General features: G+C 33.8%; 1 protein-coding gene across 5 annotated transcripts; it reads left to right on the top strand.

The window, feature by feature from the left end:
• Window positions 1–13,352: 13,352 nt before the first annotated feature.
• LOC143239801 (putative protein-lysine deacylase ABHD14B) lies at window positions 13,353–27,015 on the top strand. Of its 5 annotated transcripts, none has more exons than XM_076481321.1 (5): window positions 13,353–13,586; window positions 13,961–14,239; window positions 22,499–22,712; window positions 24,207–24,454; window positions 25,995–27,015. In XM_076481321.1, the coding sequence occupies exons 4-5, from the start codon at window positions 24,311–24,313 to the stop codon at window positions 26,187–26,189; spliced, it is 339 nt and encodes a 112-aa protein (XP_076337436.1). In that variant the 5' UTR covers window positions 13,353–13,586; window positions 13,961–14,239; window positions 22,499–22,712; window positions 24,207–24,310; the 3' UTR covers window positions 26,190–27,015. The 5 variants fall into 5 exon arrangements, with proteins under 5 accessions (XP_076337436.1, XP_076337438.1, XP_076337433.1 ...); XM_076481318.1 differs by having other exon boundaries at window positions 13,356–13,586; window positions 22,499–22,660; XM_076481320.1 differs by having other exon boundaries at window positions 13,357–13,586; window positions 14,009–14,239; window positions 22,499–22,660.
• The last annotated feature ends 505 nt before the right edge of the window (window positions 27,016–27,520 follow it).

Raw genomic sequence — 27,520 nt, forward strand, 5'->3', positions numbered from 1 at the left:
GTCCATAGGCTATCTGTGCTCTGCCCGCCATAGGTATCGAAAGGTGGTTGCTAAGGTGTTGTAAGTTTGCACACTTTTCGCTGTGCCAATGGTAGACGTTCTACACATGAGTTACGGACAGTACATTTTCAATTTGATAATTTAACTATGCTGTATTTTAAAAAAAATAAAATCATTTTAGCAATTGTTAGAAGAACTGTTGAATTTTATGAAGTTAAGTTTTGACTGGAGTGAAAATCTTTTCTTGCTTTGGCTATTTTTAGTTTTAGTGTGAAATTTGAATTTGTTTATTAATTGGTTAAATAATTTCTTCTTATAGTAGTAAGACAATCGTTTGTATTATGGGTAGGTGGATACAAGAGAGAAATCTTAGAAACTCAGGTCTGTTCTTCTCAGGAAAATTCAAAATTGTTTTAGAATATATTTTTTTTAGTAGTAAGTTTTAAAATAGACCTCACAATTACTGAATCAGTTTTTGAACATTCTAAATATGGTGGTGGGTGGTATTGATTAGCTGTCTTTTCAACAATTCATAACTTCAAAATAAAAGCCCACAGTTACATTATTATTCATTTATTTTTGACAACTTCCACCAATCAAGCGAGAATAACTTTATTGTACAAGGTTAAGGTTCTATTCACCATTGACTTTTGACCTTGAATTAATTTTAATGTACAGTACATCACACTCACATATGGCATTTTGGAATTACTCTTGATTACATTTCCAACCTCTCATTGCATGCGGTCATCTTTACGATAACATACTCTTTTTAAGAACAGTGAAATTATGATTTCAAAGCAGTCTAATTCCAAGTGTCAGAATGTGTTTCGTCCAACGAACGTGAGTCATGGCATATTATATTTATTTAAACCTATAATTTAACCCTAAAGATATTGGCTGGTACATCACATGTGAGCTACTAAAAGATATTGTTTTTGCATAAATAATCATGTATGATATTACTTATAATACAATAACTGAAATATTTATTTTTTTAAACAATTTGGTTTCTTTATTTTTGTGTTTAACAAGTTACTAGTAGATCTGATTTTAGACAAAACAATATACTAAAATTTTAATTAGGTTCCAAAAAATTGCTGCCATAAAACTATTCAATTTGAAACACAGTGATTAAAACGTTCTTACCTCAGTGGCACAGCGGCATGTCTGCGGACTCACGCTGCTAAACACTGAGTTTCGATACCCTTGTTGGGTTGAGCACAGATGGCACATTGTGGAGCTTTGTGCTTAATTACAAGATGAAAACGTTTTCTTAACTTAGTGTGTTTGTGTCCGATTGTTTTGTTATAAAATGAGTTTCATCACGTTTTGTATCAACTGTTTACATCTTCTTTATACACAAACTCTCCACTTACAGCTACACTGAGTTAATTAAACCTTTCCTCCAACTTTAAGTTCTACTCTTACTGTGAGATTACACAGCTGATCTTAGGATGATCTTTATCATTAGTAAATTCAGAGCTGTTCTTAGAACGGTCTTTATCATTAGTAAATTTTAGAAATTAAACAAGAAGCTCATCACTGGGCTGAAATTATCATTATTTGAAACCAAACTTCTTTAAGTAATTTAAGATAAAACTCTAACAAATCTTGAACGGTAGGATTTCGCAACTTACGAAAAACAGTTCAATTTTTACTTTATTTTGAACGAAATAACTGTATTTTCAAGTAATTTATCTTTAAAGATTTCAATGTTTCTTTAGACGGTAAAGATAACGGACAAAGCTTTAACACAAGTTTTGTAGCTATATTTTAATAGTTATGGGAACATACTGATCAGAGTTAATGTATCTAAGAACATTTGCTTTGCAGGTAAATATTTTCTGAGATCACGTATTTACCTGTGAATAAGTAATTATGAAAAAGATGATTGGTTAAAATCGAACTAAAACAAACGTTGTGACATCTGTAAATAAATAACATCGATATTACCAATGTTTGTGAAGAGTGAAAAATGTATAGTTTCATATAAAATGCGATAATTTACGTTTGTATGACTGTAGATGGTAAACGTGATAACACAAGCCGAGGACTATTAATATACAAAGTATCGCTAAATTATAAATTAAAAATTGTGTTTCGCTATTTGTGGTTGGCATAGCACGGACAGTCAACTGTTTAACCTTGTACTTCATCATAAACAAACAAGTATACTAAATCGTAAAATTATTAATAGTAGAGAATAAATTCGAAAGAGGTGTTTTGCTTAAACCACGTTGGATGTGAGCATTCTATCCAAGGAAGTATATTGAAACACATCTATAGTTATTACATCTGTATAACATAAAGTGTGTTCCTGAAGCGACTTTGTTCATAGTTTTAATTATTTTACTTTCTTTTTTTCATCGGAAGGAACAGTAAAATAATTATAGTTCCAAAGTTACAAAACAAACTGATATATATATCTTTAATTTACTGTATAGTGCAGTAGTTGTTTAGAAAAAGATTACGACACTCGGCCTAAAGTGGGCAGGAGAAAAGGTGATTATTTCTTTTGTGGAATTTTCAGAACAGTTAAATGTCACCACATGCTTTTTGTTAGGAAACCATATTTAAGCGTTACAACTTAACATGAATTTTTCTTAAAAGCTTAAGTAAAACAAACTCAAATAACTAAGTTCGTACGCGAATTTTAGTTAAAATAATGTTTTAGGTAAAACCATTTGATTATGTTCAAAAGAATGTTAGCGTGGATTGATATGTGGTAAAACAGTTTACAGATTGGAAAATTTGGTATTTTAATATCGGCTTAGAAACACATCACTGCTATACTTTCCAACATGTGGTTGTCAAGCACAAGTTTATTGTTAATGATAGAAGTAATACACTTGATTGAATATGTCGTTTGATACTTGGTGAATTCTTAAATTTCCCAGGAATATGTTTTTGTTTTGATTTCTTAAAGAATTAATTTATGATATACGTTCTTGTTAAGTTATATTAAAGTACTTAAAAATAGTATAGTAGGTTCTTTTCCACGTCTGTTATGCTTTTTATGTTTGGATTTTTTAACTTACAATAATCGTTCGCTGGACCTTATGACCTCAAAAGGGTTAATGCCTCATTTACTGTAGACGTCTTTTTTAATTAATACGTTTAAATTCAACAGAATATAGGTTCTCAGTTTCTGGTACGTGTACCACTGAAGGTCCATAGTAGATAGTCCAAGAAAGGATCTATAATTACAGAAAAAGATCAGCAACATGATACAATGTTGTAACTGTGGTTCGTAAAGATAAAATTAGTTCAGATGGTTCGAGAACAAGAAAGTTTGAGTACAACTGCAAAAGGACATTACTTCAACTTTTCAACTAATACATTTCATGAATTGCAATGGGACATTACTTCAACTAATACATTTCATGAATTACAATAGAACAGTACTTCAACTAATACATTTCATGAATTGCAATAGGACATTCTTTCAACCAATTCAATTCATGAATTGCAGTAGAACATTCTTTTGAACAATACATTTCATGAATATTTTTCAATAAGACATAACTTCAACTAATACATTTCATGAATTACAATAAGACATAACTTTAACTAATACATTTCATGAATTGCAATAGGATATTCTTTCAACAAATACGTTTCATAAATTGCAATAGGACATTCTTTCAACCAATACATTTCATGAATTGCAATAGGACATTCTTTCAACCAGTACAATTCATAGAAGCTCAAAAAATGCATTAGCCACAGTATGTGCAAGCTTGGATTCTGTAATGACGTGATCCTAAACTGTTTCATTAAATGCAAAATGTAATTCTTTGGTTATGAAGGACATCAACTTGGAAAATACAACAGCAATGGAAGTAAGAATGAATCAGTTAAAAACCACAACACAAAATGCGATAAGCAGATGAAACAGATATAAAATAAGATAAATTACACATAGAAATTCTGCTGGGACAAACTGAGAAAAAATATTCAAAATATGTTCGGGTTTTTATCCGGTTTTTGAGTTAACAAATCGCGAGGTACATTCTATTATTGGTTTTGCCAAATGTCACTTAATTAGGTAGATTTCAAAGAATAAATACCATAGTTTATACAACAACATTGTGCTCGTTGTAGCGCTTAACACAAACATCGTATATTCATACAGCTGTTTGATGAATAAGTTACATTAATACATCTAATTTATTCTACTGTACTAAACCTCTTGAAATAACGCTATTTTATTTTCTGCATTACCAAACTCGTTGCAATTATGGATTGTTTGTAATAAGAAGAGAATAGATCAAGCACCTTACACACGTGTTTCAAACGAATTTACTTTGATTTAGATGAAAGTTAAGTATCTACAATGAGAGAATAAACGTGTAAGATATAGAAACTGTAGAACTATTTAAACATACTTTAAGTTTGGGTATTACAGCTTGTTAAACATGAAGTAACAAAACAGAACGTGTAAAGCTGAATTTTGAATGTGATGATCAAGTTACAAAGAGTTTTTTTACCACTGACATATTATAAAAGTGAAATGATTAAATCTTATGTACTTTACACGTATAAATTTATGTCAAACTATTTTATATACAAATATACTCGATGTAACTACTAGATTTAACATTTGCAGTCAATAAACAAACAAAAGGCCCATGTGAGCAGTATTACTTCTGAGATATTTTAAGGAACCCCCCCACCCGAAGTGACACAACGGCGTGTTTGCGGACTTATATCGTTAGAAATCGGATATCGATACCTGTGGCAGGCAAAGCACAGATAGCCCATTGTGTAGCTTTGTTTCTGATTACAATCAAACAACCTTAGTCAGTTGATTCAAAGTAGATGGTATTTTTATACTTGTGTGTTGCTTTACAATACATAGACGATTTCCTATTTCAAGTGAATTATATTAACACGTTTTAGGTTATTCTATACTGAATAAAACTGACTAACAGTTTGTGAGGTTCCTCCCTCTAATAAACTGTACAGAAGGTATAGTACATGATACAATTCAACACTTTGTTTTGTATCAGTATTATATTTGTTATACACGGTGTTGGTCTTGGGGGCGCTTAAAATTTTGGAGCTTTTCCTTATTTTATTGTATGGCCTGGTGCGGCTTAATGGCTATTATGGTCAGACTTTAAATACAAAGATCCATGGTTCGCCTCCCGTTGCCAAAAATCCCTCTTTCCACACTTTGAGGATCGTGGTTATGCTATAAGAGTGTCGGGCATATCTCAGTATAGGGTGAGATAAGATCAGCTCAGGTGTTACTATGAATGTTGTTGATAAGCTGTTTTTTTTATTAGAGTCTAGACTCTTAATTCAAAATTAGAAACGACTATGCCCATAAGGTCTTTGTACGAAACAGTCTCATTATTTTTTGTTGTCATTAGACTTTATAAATTTATATCTCAAAATTTGTTCCATTTGCATTAAAGTCGATAAAATACAAAAACAACAACAAAAACAGCGTATCTTAAAATACATTCATCCAATTATACTCTTAATGAGGTTTGTTTCTTTGTCATTTTTTTATTCTAACACTATAATAAAATATTTTTTTTACAACAAAGCAACATTGGGTTATTTCCTGTAAACACTGCAGAGAATCGAACTCTGGATTTCAGCGTCGTAAGTTAGTAAACTCAGCGCTGTCCCAATGAGGGACTAACTAGCTTTAAAACCCCACTTAAACACTACCTTTAATATAATATATTAGTGTTTAGTAAAAAACCTTTATTAACGTAGAGGCCTGGCATGGCCTAGTGCGTTAAGGCGTGCGCTTCGTAATCTGATGGTCGCGGGTTCGCGCCCGAGTCGCGCCAAACATGCTCGCCCTCCCAGCCGTGGGGGCGTTATAATGTGACGGTCAATCTCACTATTCGTTAGTAAAAGAGTAGCCCAAGAGTTGGCGGTGGGTGGTGATGACTAGCTGCCTTCCCTCTAGTCTTACACTGCTAAATTAGGGACGGCTAGCACAGATAGCCCTCGAGTAGCTTTGTGCGAAATTCCAAAACAAAAAAATTAACGTAGAGTTTGTTGGGGTTTTTTTTTCTCGGTGCAGTGGATTGTTTAAAGAGTTGAAAAACTTAAACACGTGTGAAATGTTTAAAAACTAATTTTCCAAATGAAGTGTTTCTCACTAGGCTGCAGCAATTTGTTGTTTCTGGTCTTTACCAAATTGCTTTGTTAAACAGTCACATGTAATATAAAGTGTAACAGCAGGTCTTTGATTTGGATATTTGTCAAAATGGTTTGTTATCCTGTTATCTTTGCCTTTTTCACTAAGGGAGTTAAACCAGTAAAAAAAACGTTTCTTCTATCACTCTCAGTTAGGTTTCGTATATACTTCAATTCTGAAACCAATCTAAATGTTCCTTGTCATGTTTCTTTGTGCATAAGTATTTATGTATGTTCGTTTTATGTAGTGATGTACAGTAAAACTGGCGAAACGTTGTTTAACGGTACTGATTTAACCCTGAATCAATTTTAGACGAATGATAAAACATTGTTTCTCGTTACTGAATCAGTTTTAGACGATTGATAACGTTCATTCATATATATGGAAGTTTATGTGGGAACAACAGATAATAATTAGTTTAATCATCAATAACAAAAAAAAACCCATCTAAAATACATTTAGAATGTTCCAATTCACTTGAGGTAAGTCTTTGTGATATAAAAATCCCTTTCCTTTAAAAGATGTGACAGATGTACTAAGTCAGTCTATGCCTGGAGAGGTCCAGTTGTTTTCCAGTTTGATAGTATCTGTGAGACTGTGATAGCAACTGAAGTTATAGAAAATAGTGAGACAAGGCATGGTGAGAAAACTGTTTCATGTTCTCTTTCTTTTTGAATATTAGCCAATTAGAACTAATCCCCTTTTTTTGTGCGGTTTACTGCACTCTTGTTGTGAGACGTGATTTCCAGAGGACAGCTACCCCGTGTTTCAGACCAAAGATGAGAGCACACTTTAATATTGCAAGAGTTTTAAACGATGAAAGACGACCCTTGGTGGGTGAACAGTCTTCTGAGTAAGTTAGATTGTAATATAATCAGCTATTAAATGAGAAGTCAAAGTGAGGGGTGTATTTGTCTTTTGGTTTGTGTGTTTTTTTTCGAATTGGAATGATATTATACTTTGTAGCACAGTCACTTGAAGTACCACCCTGATCTCGGTTAAGACGTGACATCATGAGATATTAGTGTTGTTGCATATTACTGCTTCATTTTGGTTTTAAAGTTAAAGTTATCAGCATCTCTTCCAAATTTGGTCATGGTAAATGAGCAATTGATGCGCCTGCAAAATTATTTTATGAATTGGTAACGTAATTTCAAATATATGCGGTATTGGGTTAGTGCAGTGGTTCTCAAACGTTTCAGGATCACGTATCACCTTTTTTGTTTATTTTTTTTTTAAATTACAAACCCAGGACTAATTAAAAGAAGATGAAAACCTGGTAATAAAAATTCATGTATTTAACACTTACCCATTAATGGCGAAAGATGCGATTGTTTTTTCTGAAACGATTGACGAATATGTGGTGCAATTTTTGTGAATTTAAAGAGAAGAAAACACTGACCAACTTATATAGGTGGAGGGTGAGTTTATAAGTAAGGTAATTAGTTTGTTTGTTTGTTTTTGAATTTCAAGCAAAGCTACACGAGGGCTATCTGCGCTAGCCGTCCTTAATTTAGCAGTGTAAGACTAGAGGAAAGGCGGCTAGTCATCACCAGTCACCGCAAACTCTTTGGTTACTGTTTTGAGTTCTAACATTGAGTTCTAACAGTTTCAGAAGTTCGGCCCAACAGATGCTTTCTAAAAGCAGTTCATTAAGCTTCTACCTTATAATGATAAATAATTGACACAGTATTCAAGCACAGCAATGTTATCATTACAAACCCATAGAAGATGGACATTTAAGTTACTAACTTATATTCCATGTAACAGCAGTAGTTGTGTAGAAACTAAATTGTTTCTTTGTTTAGAATCTCGCGCAAAGCTACTCGAGAGCTGTCTGCGCTAGCCGTCCCTAATTTAGCAGTGTAAGACTAGAGGGAAGACAGCTAGTCATCACCACCCACTGCCAACTCTTGGACTACTCTTTTACCAACGAATAGTGGGATTGATCGTCACATTATAATTCTTTCATGGCTGAAAGGGCGAGCATGTTTGGTGCAACCGGAATTCGAACCCGCAACCCTCAGATTACGAGTCGAATGCCTAGAGTATAAAATTGTTTGTCCATTGACATTTAGGATGTAAAATTGTTTGTCCGTTGACATTTAGAATGCAAAAATTTTTGTCCGTTGACATTTAGGATGTATAATTTTTTTGTACATTGACATTTAGAATATAAAATTGTTTGTACATTCACAATTAGGATGTAAAATTGTTTGAACATTGACATTTAAGCCCTCTAGTGATACAGTGGTATGTCTGCGGGCTTACATCTCTAGAAACCGGCTTTCGATACCCGTAGTGGGCAGACCACACATAGCCCATTTGTAGCTTTGTGCATAATTCTAAACAAACTAAAAACAAAAAAATTGACATTTTGAAAGTAAAGTTGTTTGTACATTGACATTTGGAGTGTGAATTTGTTTGTACATTGACATTTGGAGTGTTAAGTTGTTTGTATATTGATATTTGGAGTGTGAAGTTCTTTGTACATTGACATTTGGAGTGTGAAGTTGTTTGTATATTGATATTTCGTTTTGGCAAGAATATTTACATTTTATGTTAGCGAGTTTTATTTAAGACTCTGGATTGGAAATGAAAGCAAATCTGAGTAATATTTAAAACAAAACATACTTTATGGTTACTTTCTGACAAACAGAATCTCTCCAAGAGCGAAGAATGAGTACACTCTCATCAAGAACAACAGTAAAACCTTTGAAGTATTAATTACATAAACTATAATATTACTTATGTTTATACGAAAGTAATAAGATATATTTTTGTAAATTTTAAAAGGTCATTTCTTATCCATTGTGTAAGTTGTAAAGCTATTAGAGATAACAATACTTAAAACGGACACACGCATGTTTGTGTATCCTTACTTCCAGAAATAATAAGTAAACGTCAATGAAAACAACAACAATAACAACAGACATTTCAGCTGTTGTATTGCACTCTAAAGAGGAAAACCACAGCGTTGTCCTCAAGAATATAAAAAATTATTGCCAAGGACTGTGGTAACTAAAAGAGAAAAATTGAAGAAGCAGGACATGATTGTGGTTCTTCTACAGGTTTTAACCAAAACCATAGATTCTCTCTTCATACTTGCTGGATACCTTTCATTAAAGAAATCAAACCATGCACTGATTCCAATGGTGTGATTAAAATAACCTAATTTTATTATGATTATTTGTTGATTTTATCTTCTGGCGAAACAAACGACAATTACAATATTGCTTGCTATATTTCTTGACCTTGTAACATGATTTCATTTCAGCTTATTAGACTTCAGTCTTATTTATTGTAAAAAAACCTTAAGGCACGTTCTTACTTTATCGATGTTGCTAGGCAACTTTCGATCCGAATTATTCCATTAGATCCTGTTAATTATTAAACACTTCGCACCTGTAGAAGGCTTAGTTGATTAAGCCGAAAGTTTGTGCATTAATTTTTAAAAAAACTTAAAAAAAATTACTTAACACAAATACTTAATACAAATCACTTAATACAGACAATAGCTTTTGTTACTTGTAGTGTTAATAATTGAAATTCTCTTATCAAGGAAGAATTTCCTTTTCAGTTCTCCCTAAAGAATGAAGAAAGGTTTGGTTTGGCTTGATTAGAATTTCGCTCAAAGCTACTCGTGGACTATCTTCGCTAGCCATCCTTAATTTAGCAGCTTAAGACTACAGGGAAGGCAGCCAGTCATCACCACCGATTGCTAATTAGTAGGCTACTCTCTTACTAACGAATAGTGTGGTTGACTGTCAAATTAGAACGCCCTCACTAATGACAAGAAGAACATGTTTGGAATGACTACGATTCGATCCTGCGAACTTCAGATTTTCAGTCGCGCGCCCTGAGCACTTCTGGCCAGAAAAAGTAATAATAATAAAAAAGTACAATTACATGGACATTTTGCAGCTTTAAAATAAAATAAGGATTTCTAGGGTTTGGAACGTTCATACTAAAAATAGGGGCTCGAATGCGATTGAAAGGAAGCACAAGTAGCTCTTGTGAAGCTTCGGGTTACGGTAAAGAAAAAAATCTACAATATGTATATATGATGACGTACGTTTAATATAAGGCACGCAAGTTTTGTGAACAACAATAATTAAGCAAATCAGCAAAAAGGATCATACCATGTTCCAGTATAACGGTTACTGTGTGAGCTCCAGCTTTACCTTTATTTTTGCTTAGCAAATGGCCTGCTTTCAGACAAAAGCTTTTGATCTAGTTCCAAATTTATTAGTCACAACTGAGGCATGACTTGATTTTTGTGATTTAATCTTCATAATCGTTTATGCTGTAGAAACGGATTTTCATTTTCGAAGCTAACTGTAGGTAACGTTAAATAGAACGACAATTCACTTTCAACATTGTAAATTATTTCTTGAATTGATGGCTTTCAAAAACCTAATACATTGATGTATGTATATAATTTTATAGCAAAACTCTTGTTTTCTTGCTTAACAAACTAACCAAACTGCAGGAATTCGTCAGGAAAAATAAATTTTATGTCTTTACGAAGTTAAGTATATAAGCAGCTTTCCGGATTTCAGTTCTGAAAATATCTGAAACTGTAAAAAAAAACTTTAAGAAGTGAATCCTTTATCACGTAAAGTGTTTCACTTCGAAACTTATCTTTAGCTGGCTGATCAGTTTTATATCATCGAAAAACATCTTTTATTTCTGTATAACTCTTCCCCTTTCGCTTCGATATGTGTGGGTGTATTAAGAAATTAGTTCCATTACTGTACATTAATAATAACCAGCGTTGTTTGTCATATTATGTGCTCTTATTAATAACTTATAAAGTGAAATATCACTGATCATTTCTGCCTTAATCTTTAGTGGATGTATTTGTTACATTGAAATAGCCCAAAACTACCTTCTAAACTCGTGTCACAATTCATTTTTAGAGTTGTTCCTATCGTGAAACCAGGCTTGACGCTTCGTATCGTATCACGTGGTTTGTCAGTAGCAATTTCTTGGTCGTGTAAAATACTCACAGCATTTGTTTTGGTGGACCTTCTGGTATCAGAAAGTGTTTCAATATATAAGCTCTTTATCTTTCAGATATCTTGTCAGAATTTCTTAACGATCTGCTGGAGCCAAAAGGAAATTAAATAATGTTCGTAGAAAGAAAACAAAAAACCAGAAGACATTAACAGAAGATCTCACTTAAGACGTTCCAACAAGGTTAAGAAAGTTCGATCAGAGAGCTACAGATTCGGATACTGTTCAACATCCCTTATCCACTCTTGTAAACCATTTTTCAGTCATATTACTTACATTATTATGAATTTTGCCATGAAAATCAACAAGCATAGTTTCCTAATTCTTGAAAGACAGATTATAATATAAAATATACGTTGTCTGTAAATTATTTTAGTCTCTGCTTCTGCGTCAATGAGTGAAGATTTAGTCTCATGAACCGGATGAATTTATCATAAAGTATTTGTGTTGCGAATGGAAAATATAAAAGTTCCAATTTGCCTGCATCGCAAATCAGGTTACATTTTCAGCTGAAAAAAAGGATAAGGCTATACAATTAATGGCAAAATGTTGACCCTCTTTCCAGAAGGAAGTTAGTAGCTACGATATCTCGCTGTATTATCGCACTTCTTCCAATTGCGTATCAACATCAGTTCCAGTTTCAGTAGTGTAGTACAGGAATACGTAGTGAATCTATGAGTAGTGCTATTTTCATGTTCAAAAAACCCATTGTCAGCATTTTGTACCTATCGTCGAATCCTCTAGAAAAAAAAAAGCAACATATTTCTTGAAAACAATAAAGATAATGAGAAACGTATTATCAGGAGAGAGTGAAGGTATAAGACATATGCTCTCTAATAAACATTTCCTTAAACTATTGTGAGGGTATTAGTTTGTTTGTTTGTTTTGGAATTTTGCGCAAAGCTACACGAGGGCTATCTGCGCCAGTCGTCCCTAATTTAGCAGTGTAAGACAGCTAGTCATCACCGCCCTCCGCCAACTCTTGAGCTACTCTGTTACCAACGAATAGTGGGATTGACCATCACTTATAACGCCCCAACGGCTGAAAGGGTGAGTATGTTTGGTGTGACGGAGATTCGAACCCGCGATTCTCGGATTACGAGTCGAGTGCCTTAGCCACCTGGCCATGCCGGGTCTGCGAGAGTATTAGACATATGCTTCAGCGTTCCAATAGCCATTTCCTTGAGCTATACCAAGAGCTTTAAACATATGCTTCAGCTGTCCAATAGCTATTTTCTTGAGCTCTTGAGAAAGTATTAGACATATGCTTCAGCTCTCTAATAGCCATTTCCTTAAGATCTTGTTTAACTAGTGTGTCTTGAATTTATATAATAACTCCGAATTAGTAAAATCACCTACATTAGTAGGTCTGGACTTCAAAATAATTACTTATATATACACAAGTTACAGAATTCAATTTACAGAAATATTTCAGTTGGAAATACGTTTTTTTTTCTGTTATTTAAGAATCGGGCGTGACCCAATAGTTAGCATGCCCGGGCAATGGATTCGATAGTTTACAGTTCGCGATAAGAATGACAATCAAATGTCATTATGAACTCCGAAAAGGAGGTAGCCTAAGAGTTGACGGTGGGTGCTGTTGAACACCTATCTTCCCTCTATGTGGAAGTAGGTGTGGGTGCTTTTAATGCCAAAAAATCTGATTTTAATACCCTCGTTGTGCAGGATTAAGATAGCCCATTGTATAGCTTTGCTTTTAACAAAAAACAAACAACCAATCCTTCTAAGATGTCAAGGATGTCTATGCAGAAACAGTCCTTGTGTATCCGTGAAAAATTTGAAATAAACAGAATTACTACAATATTTTGGGTTTAGTTTTCTCAGTCGGAGTTTGTTTCCCAAGAAAGTTTATTATTACTTCGAAGAGGTTCTGTCTCGAGGGGACCTGTGAGTATTTTGTCTAAATGTTTCCGATTAATAAATATCTTTTGATTTAGGTGATTACGCATCGTTTCGTTTACTTAAGTTAAATGGAAAAAAAAACTCATTATGAGCTACAACCATTTGGATCGAAACTCGATTATTAGTGTTTTGAGCCCTCAAGCTTACTGTTGAGTCATCAAGCGCAAACGTTGGCTTAATTGTTGTTGCCGTGAGCTCGGTACCTGGTGGTATGGATCATATGTGACTTGAACCTGCTAAAATCTTGTCAAACAGGTTTCTACACTTTTGTTTATCCTTGATTTTGTAAGCACAATTGACTAAGGTGGCATACTTTTCATGAGTGTAGGTAGATGCTGCAGCACTGGTAGCGCTATATAAACGAGGTTTCAAGACAAATGTTTCATCCTTCTATTTCATATCATGTACTCACAGTAGAGGAGACGTTATCACCAGATCTTCTTTGTAGAAAAGTGACGATATAGGAGAGATTTTTGTATGTCTATCAGTTTCGTATTTTCTTTTGTTTATTTAAGTATGTCATTTATTGATTTTGAATAAATTACTCTTTTTTTTTCGGTAAATTAACTCAATATTTAGAAAGCAGTTCTTGGAGTTACTTATAACAAATATGCAATATTTCCAACTCTGAAATTTAAAGCACGTGAAATTTCGTTAATACGTAGTTGAATATATATATCCTCAAAAAATTGGTGGTCCTTTTATTGATGTAATAATAACGAAAGAAAATAGAAAAATAGATTTAAATTTTCATGGCGTACATATTAAACAAAAATTTATTCTGCTGTACATTTAGGTTTTTTACTGGATATTTTATTGTGGTTTAGGGCAAAGTTGTTGTTTTTTCAGTTTGAACTGTATCTAGCCATTATTTCCTTCTAAGTACCAGTTTGACAGAATATTATGATGTCTCAGCTTTCTGTGCTATTGTTTCTTGTAAGTGCTTCTCTAACACGTTAGCCATGTCAAGCTGAAAGTGCCAGTGGTCAACAAACCTCAGATCAAACAACAGATATCACAACTTCAGACTTCTGGAGGCACATCGACCTGAAGTCTTAAGAAATACCAGAAGAAATTAAACGAAAGGTCGCGGACGTTGATGTCAAAGAAACCAGTATCACAGTCGATGTAAGTTACTTTAATGGTATTAGTTTTTCTATATCCTCTTAGCGTGAGGCTACTAACTCATGCGGATTCACTTACATTTAAGATAATTGATATTACTATAAAACCTCTACTAAACACTTAGATAGAGCAGAATCTTAGTTTTCAGCGTATGCTGACAGCTATTTTGTTATTGTATTTCAAGACACTGCTATAGGTATTAAAATGTAATTAAAATAAAGTACAGAACAACGTTTTGACCTGTTAACCACAATATGACTTAAGAAGGTCGAAACGTTGTTCAGTATTTTATTTTAATTAAAGTTTTAATACCCATACCAGCTATCTTGAGATACATTTTTACTTCATGTGGGTTGTTGTTAGTGATCAGTATCAAAACATAATCCTTACTTCAAATTAATTTGTTTAAAAATGGACAACAAAAGGCCTCGATATTCCTACATATTTGCTCTATTGATGACAAATTTAAGTAAAAAATGAAACTTATTTTATGAGGGAGTTGTGACAGTTTATAACGTATATGAACGTTCATATTTTTTGCCTATATACGTACATAGTTTCAACTATTAGCTTTACATGCCAGGTTATCTACTGATCAAGTGATGATGTCAGAGTAGTGACAAGATGGCTATTAATCTTTACTTGAAATAGTACTTTTTTTTTGTTACACACAAGTTAACCAACTACATCATATACTTAACTGAATCTGCGATAAGTTCCAAGTACTTTTACATGATTTAGCTCAAATTATGTTCCAAACAGACATTCCGACACCACAACTTGTAATCATAACCAGTTTTTAACCACATTGTAATAAAATTTTAGATTTTTTTGCAATTTAAGCAGTTTAGAATAGCACCATCTTGATTCCTGTATACGCAATGATGCCAATAGGTTTGAAACTTATCAACTTACTGGCTGTAATGGTTTCTTAACAAGTATAGATATAGGATTTTACTAACGGAAACAAGTTTTTGTTCTTGTGTAAAAGTTTAACAAGTTGTTATCAGTCAGTGAAAATCAAGTTATATATTCAGCATTACAGATTTATTTCCTTTAGACAAATTATTTAAACCGTAGTATTACCGATATACAGTATTTTGCAAAATTGTAAGGACAAAATCAACGATTAGGTTTTAGGTTTCTGTCAAAGAACATTGGAAGGTAAATCACAGGTTAAACATCAAAATGTTATTAATCTTCATATTTAGTACAACGGAAACTCAGTGGAAGTGTTGAGTTCAGTAAACAGTTTGACAAAAACTCAGTGGAAGTGTTGAGTTCAGTAAACATAGTTTAACAGAAACTCAATGGAAGTGTTGAGTTCAGTAAGCATAACACAACAGAAACTCAATGGAAGTGTTGAGTTCAGTAAGCATAGTACAACAGAAACTCAGTGGAAGTGTTGAGTTCAGTAACACTTTAATGTATATCAGGACACTTTTCTGTCATTTGGTTCATGGCTGTTTATCTCGTGTAGTCTTCCTTCTGTCCTGAAAGCTGCATAAACAAAGATACTTAACATCAGTATAACTGAGTTTAGGTGTTCCTCTTCCTTTCCTATTTTCTAATTTACCTGTCTCAGTCTCATGATCTCGGGTGTACTTGACAGTTCTAGGAGAATATTTCAATTCTGAAGCAATTTGCTGGACAGTCCAATCAGCACCACGTAAAGGTTTTGTAAGAACTCTCTGCTCTACTGACAATTCTTTAAGCTTTTTTGGGCCATGAAAATAAAACTTAATATAATGTGTTAAACACTCTCTGTATGAAGGTTTATTTGTGAAGTGTTATTAAATTGATTTCAAACATACACCCGGTATCATATGTTAGTTCCTTACAAGCTTCTTTCTATATAGTTAACACACTGCATTGGGCACCATGACAGTTATTTCAGACCTTAAATTTAATCAGTATGTTCATTCAAGCAAAACCCTGATGATATGTCCTTGGTACAAGTTTTCGGAAATTCTAAAGAATGACAAGTATTCTCATACTGGTTCATCGGTTGTCAACAGTAAAGTATTACCATGTTGTTTTAGGTATAAAATATTTGAGTTTTCTCACGTGGTAACATGGAAGACCCTCGGTGGGCTGAGCAGATAGCCCTTCGTGGCTTTGCTATACGAAAAACACACAAACACAAACATGGAAGAATTAGCCCCACAAAATGGAAAGAATGACAAAATATTTTCTTGTCCTAACACTTTTGTGTTTGTGTTTTCTTATAGCAAAGCCACATCGGACTATCTGTTGAGTCCATCGAGGGGAATCGAACCCCTGATTTTAGCATTGTAAATCCGTAGACTTACCACTGTAACAGCGGGGGACAACACTCTTGTTCAGTACTGTAATTGAATACTTGTTAGATATGATTTTGGTTTGGTTTGTTGTAAATTCCGCGCAAAGCTATTCGAGGGATATCTGAGCTAGCCATTCCTAATTTAGCAGTGCAAAAATAAAGGGAAGGCAGCTAGTCATCACCACCCACCGCCAACTCTTGGGCTACTCTTTTACCAACGAATAGTGTGATTGATCGTCACATTATAACGCCCCCACGGCTGAAAGGGCGAGCATGTTTGGTGTGACGGGGATTCGAACCCGCCACCATCACCTTACGAATCGAGTGTCTTACCCACCTTGTCATGGCGGGCCTGTTAGATACATATACCCTAATCAAAAGTGAGTGATATTGAGAAAAAAAGAAGACATAATGCGACTATTTTCACAAATGTATATTGAATTCTCTATTTGTTTCATATATAAAATATTTGAAGTGTTGCGTATTTTACAAATAGAATATTTGAGTTCGCTATGTGCAATATATATAAAACCAGTAATTTCATCCTGTTATAAAGTTCTTTATACTGAATGTTGTAATAATAATATAGATGTAGCAATGTGATGTAATGTGTAGAACCTATGTGTATGGAGACACCTAAGCAGTCTGTAATGTTAATGTTAACTTAACACTGTTTCAAAACTGACTTTTAAATAACATTTTTTATAATGGAATTGTCAGAAGGCTTAAGGACTGTTTGATAATTTTGACTGAAGGTAAAGATAGTTTGTACTGTTTATTATTTTATATCATATTAAACAACATGATTGGTAATATTGCAACTTCCTAGGTAGGAAATACAAACAGACAGTCATTTACAAAACTGTCACAGTTTCAAACAGTTGTACATAATTTTTTTTCGACTTTCTCACGGAATCATGTTCATGTGATACTTAGCTACAGATAAGCCTTAAAATCGTGCATACAGAACTATCTAAGTGAAGAATAAATCGAACACGGATGGTAGGGAAAAGCAAGTAAACCAAGATTTAATTTAAAACAATAAAATTGTTTATTCAACACTAACACAGTATTCTGTTACCTAGGGGCTCCTGTCGTTCGACTCACGAACTACTACTGATTGTGGGTTTGAATCTCACCATCAAACATGTTCGATCTTTTAGCTGTGGAAGCGTTTTAATGTGACGATCAATTTTATTTTTCTTGTTAGCGGTGGGTAATGTTAACTAAATTATTTCCTATGCATTTATCAGAAGCTTTTGTATTTCCTGTTTGAATAGGCTGTATTCCAAGAAATTATAGTAGAAGGATTAACTCACGTTTACGGACAACAAAAAATTTTGTTAACTGCAAGAACAATTAGAGTAAAAATTTATAAATATACCTGAATACATTCATGATGTTAAGAAAACATAAATAAATAAAATACACACTAAAGAATAAAAAGGTCACATGACTGGAGATTGCTTCACAACATGGTATATGTATCTTAGTACCCTGGGTGTTGGTTTTTGGGCGGGGTTGTTTTGTTCAATTCAGATAGCTTCCTTCACTCTTTGTTTATCGTTATTTGGTTCTTTGTTTAAAATTACACTGTTTTTGTGGATGTACTTTGGAATTTTGAGTTACAATGATGAAAACATGGGAGAATTTTTCATTATTATGTTCAGTGAATCTGATTTATAATTTTCTGTCGATTTCTCTGATGTAAAATTCTGGATAGGTTTGGTCTGTTTTGGATTTCGCTCAAAGCTACACGAGCGTTATCTGCGCTAGCTGTCCCTAATTTTGCAGTGTTTGACTAGAGGGAAGGCAGCTAGTCATCACCAACCACTGCCAACTCTTGGGCTACTCTTTTACCAACGAATAGTGGGATTGACCGCAATATATAATGTCTTCACGGCTGAAAGGGCGAGCATGTTTGGCGTAACGGGTATTTGAAACCGCGACCCTCGAATAACGAATCGACTGCCTTAACCATTTGGCCATGCCGGGTCGAAAAACGTTTGTTCCTTGTCATAAAATTTAAAGATATATTATATATGGAAGGATGCAATTTATTAATATTTCAGTCATAACACCTGCAAACTGTAACCATTCTCCTATTTCTACATTCAGTCAGTTTAATTAAAATTATATAGAGCCAAATAAGTTTCATAAAGCTACAGAAGATTAAACGAACGTAGTGACAGTCACAGGGACTTTATTAGTTGTGCTTTATTTTTACAGATTACCTGAAGTTTATCCAGGCTTGAGAAAATTATTTAATAACTCATATTTTATATATAACTATACAATCTTCTTAAATTGTCCTCATTTGGATATTTCAAGAGATCTGTTATTGCGTTCTTACCATTCGTTCTTCTAATAGCACAATGATATTACACTGCAATTTTAATTTTTGCATACGATTTCAAATTATTTTGATTGTTCTTAAGCATAAAGATATACAAAGGGCTATCTATACAATGTCCATCACGGATATCGAAATCCGGCTTTTAGCCAGTAGTCTTGCAGACTCACTGCTGTGATCATCGAAGAACGAGGTACTTTGAAAAGTACCTCTGATACTGCACCTTCAAAAACTATGAAAGTTCTTGTAACAGGTTTCAGAGATTTGATGTGGCAATCTTTTTGTTTTTTTATTTGGAAGTAAAGCAGGCCTGTTAAGAATGGTTTGTTTTTACAATGTTAATAACAGGAACAGTCCACTGTGGAGGAGTACTGCCATCTATAGACTTCTATCATTTCCAGACAACTCATCTTCATAGTCCTAACTTCTGCTCAAGTATTCTCTTCAGTTGGATTTCTACACGTTATTCGTCATTAGAAGAAAACTATACCTCATTTCAAGATTTATTGTATATCAACGATATTTTTATAAAGCCAAACATTGTTGATTATCATTTGCATTGAATTCAAATCTTCCCTATATTTGTATCTCTTTGTAATTCCTGAAGCGATATTCTATTGTCCTGATTCCAAACTTGTACAGTTTTACAATACATTTCTTTATCTTGTTACTAAAGATTGGTACTTTCTCTTGACAAAACGGATAGAGAGTCAGTGACATCCCTCAAATCAAAAGTGTATTTTGTAGTTTTAATTAAAAAACCCACATTCGTCACAACAAAGCTATAGAAGTTTCAAAAACGTCTCCAGTTGTCGACAATAATAGAAAATATGCTGAAAAAGTGAAAGATGTTGATTCCATGTTTTCTGCTCTTATGGAATTATTTACTACTAGAATGTCACATACATAAACATTTTTCTAAAGTTACGTTATTCTCATTGGAAATTACGTTTTATGTGTTTCCCACGTCCCAAACAAAAATCACCAATAAGCTGACTTACCAGTGTTTTTTTCCAATTATTTTAGTGCAGCCTATTTGAATAGTCTGTCGTATTTATATTCTTTTCCATAATGTACCTAGGGCATTAACAATTATGTTTCAGTTGGTACTTCTAGGACTTAAACAAAACTATGTTTCAGTTGGTACTCCCAGAACTTTAACAGCTATGTTTCAGTTAGTTAACCAACAGAACTCATCCATCACACAGTTTGTTGTTCCTTTACAAGGAAAATCGCTGAAAGGTTACAGCAGCAACAGGCCTAAGGAATGTTTCTGTGAGAAGAGACACACAGGATGATTGAAATCAATCGAGGCTTTAGTGTCACATAAAATGAAATGGAAACCTCGACTGTTCCACTGTACGAAGGTAGCCATCTTTATTATGTAGAAGATCTGTATGCAGTGTCTTCTAGTTTTTGTTAAGTGGAAAGAGGTCTATTAACCCACAAGGACCCTGCTACGGGACAGTAAGGCAGGTCCATGTTGGAGAAATTAGAATTCAATGAGTGAGTGCGTCATCAAATAACTGGCCTGCACTTCGGGAGGACCGATGGAAAGAGGTCCAAGCTGCAAAAGAGACAGAAGAAGACGTAGATTTATTAATACGTGTTTTCTTGGAGAACAGAAGGCTCTTCACATGATGAGAGAAAGTCTTTATAAAAGAATCAGACAGATTTGTCTGTACCTCCGCTGTACCAGTAGAGTGGAGTACAGAAGCATACATATGAGGTAGAAGAGGAAACAACAGTTCATGTGTTTCTGGATAAGAAATGTTGTTTATGGTCTTCAAAAATACACCTCTTTTTCCTTTGCTAATTCAGGACAAGGACGAAAACATGGAGGGTAGGAACCATTACAGTTAGAGCAATGTGGATCAGATTGACACTCACAGCTGTTGTGGCCTTAGCCTCCAGAACGAGCACGTGTCAAAGAATTACAACAATATTTCTTAGAATCTCTGAACCTTTAGCATTGGAAACATGTGACAGATAATTTGTTTTGATAGTGGCAGGCAGACATAGCAATTTAAACGGCAACATCAGAACGTTTGTAATCCAAATTGTTCCATTTTTACAAATGGAGACAGGCCGAACAGCCGAAACACTTTGACTGGAGAAACGAGCGAGGATGTCCGATTCAGGGATGTTCAGTAAATCTTTCTTCATGATCACTCCTCTTGAGGAATTCAGATTAGCATGGGAGTAACCTTGAAAGGCATATTCCCAATAGACTTTGATTTCATGAGGAGTGTGCTATGCCATAGTTTTGTGAGTGTGAAACCCAAACACTAGCATCAGACATACTGCCCATAATACCCGTTGAGAACGTTCAACACCAGTACTCAGTTTACCTCTGCCCAACAGGATCACATGACTGACTTTAGGGAAAAGCGTGTCAAGTTCACCCAGCTACAGGACTTTGTGGCCAAAGTGGTGTGTTTCAGTGCCTCCGACGCCTCTCAACCAATAGAATCCTCTTCTTCCCTTCAAGGTCCTACAAGGTCCCCTCGTCATGTAAAGGAATCCACATCGAGAGGTAACCATTTGGACTTGTTTTAAAAACAAGAGTACCAATACACACACAATATATTATAATGGTTTTATCTTAAACCTGAATAACCATCAACTTCTATATTTATTTATAACTTTACAACATGTCTGAATTATTAGGAAGAACTATATTATGTTCATATTCCAAATCCACCAAGCAGTAAGTGGATGTAGATTATGTTGTTCCATATGAAATATTTGAAGTAAGTGGTTGTATAGCCTGTTGTTCCTGATGGAATGTTTCTGCTTGATGGATGTAGGTGCTGTTGCCCCAAATGAAATATTTCTGGTACATGGATGTAGATCCTGATACTATATGATGTTATAGCTTGTGCTCGGTAACATACGCTCATTGGCAAGTCAAAATAAATTATAGATCTTTACATTTTGTACTTTTTTATGACACAGCGGTACCTCTGCGGACTCACAACGTCACAAACCTTTGGTTTTCACTTCAAACAAATAAACTCTTTAATAAAATAATTTGAAATATAACATTCATTTGTCTTTATGGTGTGAATTGAAAATTGAATTAAACCTGAACGTCTAAGTGAGTATTGTATTTTGTGTATGAATATATTATGTTGACTCATCGTTCATTACTGCGTGGAAAGGTACGTGTAATACATTTTGTGAAATATTAATTTTTTATGTTACTTAAAAATTACAACTTTACTTGTCAATTTGTATGGACCTGTTGTTACTTAGAAACTAGGTGTCAATGTGTATAAATTAATACATTATTCACACAGTTGTTTTTATTTCAAGTTCAAGTTGAACCTGAAAATGTTTTTAGAAGTAACGTTGTGCCTCACGTTTCACATTTGTTAGAACCACTAAAATATTGTTAGAAATTATAAACCACCGTATATAATATATACATAGTGTGTAATTTATATATAATATTTATATTTAAAAGGAAACAGTAGTTCTTAATCATATTAATTTGACGTTTTGTTATGATTTTCTGAAAAAGAAATAATGAAACGTGTTTGTGATTAATATTCCGTTATTGTTTTATATTTTGTAATCATGTTTTTTTCATAACTGTAACCAGAATGTCAAAGTTTTCTACCATGAAGTTTTACCTAAGGACACTTGCAATTTCCACATCTCCATCCTTCTACTGCACGGAGCAGTGTTTTCTTCCAAAACGTGGCTGGACCTGGGCACAATACAAGTGCTGGCTGCAATGGGCTACCGGACTGTGGCAATGGATGTACGTGGTGGGCGTTCTGTTCATTACTAACTTAACATTACAACATTTAGAGGTAGGTGTCAGTTCATTACTAACTTAACATTACAACATTTAGAGGTAGGTGTCAGTTCATTACTAACTTAACATTACAACATTTAGAGGTAGATGTCAGTTCATTACTAACTTAACATCACAACATTTAGAGGTAGGCATCAGTTCATTCCTAACTTAACATTACAGCATTTAGAGGTAGGCGTCAGTTCATTACTAACTTAACACTACAACATTTAGAGGTAGGTGTCAGTTCATTACTAACTTAACATTACAGCATTTAGAGGTAGGCGTCAGTTCATTACTAACTTAACATTACAACATTTAGAGGTAGATGTCAGTTCATTACTAACTTAACATCACAACATTTAGAGGTAGGCATCAGTTCATTCCTAACTTAACATTACAGCATTTAGAGGTAGATGTCAGTTCATTCCTAACTTAACATTACAGCATTTAGAGGTAGGCATCAGTTCATTACTAACTTAACACTACAACATTTAGAGGTGGGCGTCAGTTCATTACTAACTTAACATTACAACATTTAGAGGTAGGCATCAGTTCATTACTAACTTAGCATTACAACATTTAGAGGTAAGCGTCAGTTCATTACTCACGTTGCTCCCTCCCCCTTCAATGACACAGCGGTACACCTGCAGATTTATAAAAGCTAGAATCCAGGTTTTCGATACTTGTTGCAGAACAGAGCACAGATAGTCCATTGTGTTGCTTTGTGCTTAACTTCAAAACAAAGAATACTAATTTAACATTACAATATTTTGATATATACTCCAGTTCATTGCTAATTTAACATTACAATATTTTGATATAGACTCCAGTTCATTGGTAATTTAACATTACAATATTTTGATATGTACTCCAGTTCATTGCTAACTTAACATTACAATATTTTGATATAGGTGTCAGTTCATCACTGAATGAAGAGATAGGTAGTCAAGAACTTTATCATAAATTAAATTCTTTGTTTCTTTTTTAAATTTTACACAAACCTACATAAGAGCTATCTGCGCTAGCCGTCCCTAATTTAGCAGTGTAAGACTAGAGGAAATGTAGATAGTTAACATCACCCACTGCCAACTCTTGGTCTTCTCCTTTACCAATAAATATTGGATTTACAGCTGAATGGGCAAGCATGTAAACTCACGACCTTCAGATGCGAGTCAAACGCCTCAACCTCCTGGCCATTTTGGACCCTGACCAGTTGTGAATAGAGTTCCAAACACAGTTGTGCATCTCTTGTGTATTGAAATAGGTTTTCATGTTAAGTATATAGTTAATTAGCATGTTTTATTCTTGGGAATTGAACATTTTTAAACGATCATGTTTAATAATCTATCATTTGTGTAAATCTACAATTGTATTTCTTATTTTCGACACAAATGTGTTATGCAAAAGTTTAATCCTGGTGTCCTTTAACCTGCAGTCTACGCGGCGCAATCTTTGTTTGTATATATATTGTTTACTGTACGTTTAGGTTTGAATATTTTTGTAACAGGTTTCGGTAACAGCGAGGGGGCACACATATCAGACCGAGGCGAGTTCATTAACGACGTAGTTAAAGCCTTGAACTTGATACGTCCTGTGGTGGTCAGTCCTAGTATGAGTGGAGCTTTTGCTCTTCCGTACCTGGTAAAACATTCAACGGACATGGGAGGATGTGTTCCAGTTGCACCTGGGGCTACAAGCATTCTTGAAAGACAACCTTGTGGTAATGGTCAGTCAAAAGAAATGTCCCTTGACAGTGTATGTGAAAGCCTAAATGATTACTTTTCACTTGCGCCTCATTACTTAAGTTGTCTTAAGATAAGCAATTTAAATGTCAACATCAAACGAAACATATAACTGATAAAGTGTGTGGGGCAGAAACTTTTTCAAACGTAAGATATCTGGTAAGCACATTTACTTAATTTAAGAAACATTTTATCAACGTACTTTTGATATTGAAATTTTCAATAAAATAAAGTAACCTAAATTAACCCACAATTACTGAACTTTTACTCGCGATTTAGATATAACTGAATATGTTTACTTGTTTATATGCATTTCATCATTTATCGAGACTTTTGTTCAGTTGAGTTAAGTACACGAAGTAAACTTTACTATTTATTCTCCTAAAATAATTATAAACCCAAATAAATACCTCTACAAGTCATTTTATTTTGCTAAAGTAGTCAAGTTCAAGTTATGGTTATGTGACGATTGTAAAAGAAATGTTGTACCAGTTATACACTAGTAAACTGTATTTCAGGTATTTCACGACTATTTAAAAACACACAAATAATCACAACAGATACATTAATCAAGATTAGATTTTCGATATTTTAAATAAGTCGAGAAAGTTTGTGTAAATTTCTAATTAGTTTTTCTGCGAGGTGCACTTTCAACTTTCTTAACATTTTAAAATGAAAACGTTATTTCTTATTCTACGTTGGAATTGATCAAATTTCATGTTTGACTTTTATCTGTTGGTTTATATATTAAGTTATATTAAGAAACAAAGAGCACCAGTTTCATCAATACATTCAATCCTTCAAAATGAGGTTTATACGTTTGATATTCAGTCATATAATATATTTTTACTAAAAACACATTATGGGTCACCTGGTATTTTACAGAGAATTTAAATTGTGTTGGTAAAGTTCATTGGAAATTTTATCAGTAAAATTATTGAGAAAGACAAATAATTTATTTATTTATTGAATTTATCTTATTACTTAAAACATATTTGAAAAGGCTGAATATTTCAGTTTTTGTCAGTTGTGATAAAGTAAAGCTATTCTCCTGTGTATTTTAATATTTTTTGTATGTTATTGTGTACAAAGCTGCACAATGAGCTATTCATTGCTGGTATCAAAACCCGAATTTTATCTTTTTAAGTTGTGAGACTTCCAGCTAAGCCATGAGATGAGGGTATCTTATTATTTAATATATTTTATAGCGAGTAATAAATAAAAATAATAAACTTTTAGATCTGTCATCAAAATGTTACTATTTCTTCTTTATGTAAACCATGTCTATCTGAAAGTAGAATGTAGCATCTAATAAACATGTAAAAGAAGATATGGAAATCAAGATTATCTCCCCCTTCTCTCTACACACACGTCTAGTGTGTATTGTTAGTCTTCTGGAAATCAAGATAATCCCTCCCTCTCTCTACACACACGTCTAGTGTTTGTTGTTAGTCTTCTGGAAATCAAGATTATCCCCCCCCTCTCTCTACACACATGTCTGGTGTTTATTGTTGGTCTTCTGGAAAATTACCAATATTTTTATCATATTTCAGACTCCTACGTTGGTGGTGTTTGGAGAGTATGATCGTGGGAAAAATTCCGCTCTGTTATGCTTGTTACCCAGAAGTCAAGGAGTTGAGATCCCCAGAGGAAACCATCCGGCTTATCTAATTAGCCCTGGGCTTTGGCATAAACTTCTTTACAATTTCCTTCCTTATGCAAATCAGCTGGCAGGTGAGACTCAATGAAAGAAAGCCAGCAGAAGCCAGAAAGACACTATACGTATTTGAAATATATCTCACGAGTTGTCAATTCTTGGCTGTGGATTGTAACAAAGAAAAAAAAAAAAGAGGATGTTAAGAAATGTATTGCAATTCATGTTTTAAAGTAGTTTTATGTAGTGAGAACGTTTTTTTTCTTTTTTGCACTTGACTTTCAGATTCAATATCAATGATGTTGAGAAAAATGTGCTAAAAACCTATCCATGAAGTGATAATAATAAATTTTATAAATATGCAGAAACTGCCCTGTTATATTACTTATGGGACATACAACATGGAAATAATGTGCAGGTGATTCACACTTATGAGTAAAAAAGAATGAATAGTTGCATTTAAATGTCCAGCTTGTCACTCTTACAATAAATACAAACAAAAAGTAGAATAATGTACTAATTTTATATTTGTTTTAAACCTATTAGTACATTTTGTTCTTACGATAACATAAGTCCATTAATGTATATTTGTTAATTGTTACTTGAAACTGTTATACCACATAAATCAGCTAAATTCTCAGGTTGCTGCTTGAACTTTCCAGTTCCATATTAGTCTATACAGCCTCTTAAAATGTTTGTATCTGGACATCTAGCTGGTCGAGACATGATTGAGAGTGATTTTCCTCCCATTTCTTATTCCCTCACATTTTCTGCATGTCTGGGATCTCAGTTTGTCTGGATTATGAAACTGTTCAACAGGTCTTGTCTTTGAAAGCTGACACGATGAACAAGATTATGTTGTACTTGTTATCTGACAGGATACTATCTAACATCATTGGCTGAGATGTGTAGTACTTACATCACTGAACATGTTATATATTGATACCAGTTCCATATTTACGACTAAAGAAGCTGTCACGAACTTTTTGTCAAATGATTTAAATTTGGGTGCATTTGTAAGGAGAATCTTCTCAAGCCGTCTAGCGTTTTCGTTTGGTTATTTCATCTAAGCAGTGGGTTTGGGACAACAAAACATCGACTGAGGCCATATCATGCTAGCTATGTACGTATTGTACTGTTCTAGAGGTAACACTTACACTTATATCAGTGTCATTAGAAAAAAATATCTAATATTTTAATTTTATTCACTCTTTACATAATCATTACCAGTAGAGCTCAAATAGCGTAGTAAGCAAATTATTTAGAGTTAATTATTAGTCACATATTGCTTAAAAGGGTCCTGATAGTAGAATGATAACTGGGTCACTGCAACACACCACTTAAAACTTTAATTCGTTCAGACGGAAAGTTATGAAGTGACTTCCTAAAAATCGGTTGGTTGGTCTACTGACTGTCAATGTCAAA

This window comes from Tachypleus tridentatus, chromosome 13, assembly GCF_004210375.1.
Source record: "Tachypleus tridentatus isolate NWPU-2018 chromosome 13, ASM421037v1, whole genome shotgun sequence".
Lineage (NCBI taxonomy): Eukaryota > Metazoa > Arthropoda > Merostomata > Xiphosura > Limulidae > Tachypleus > Tachypleus tridentatus.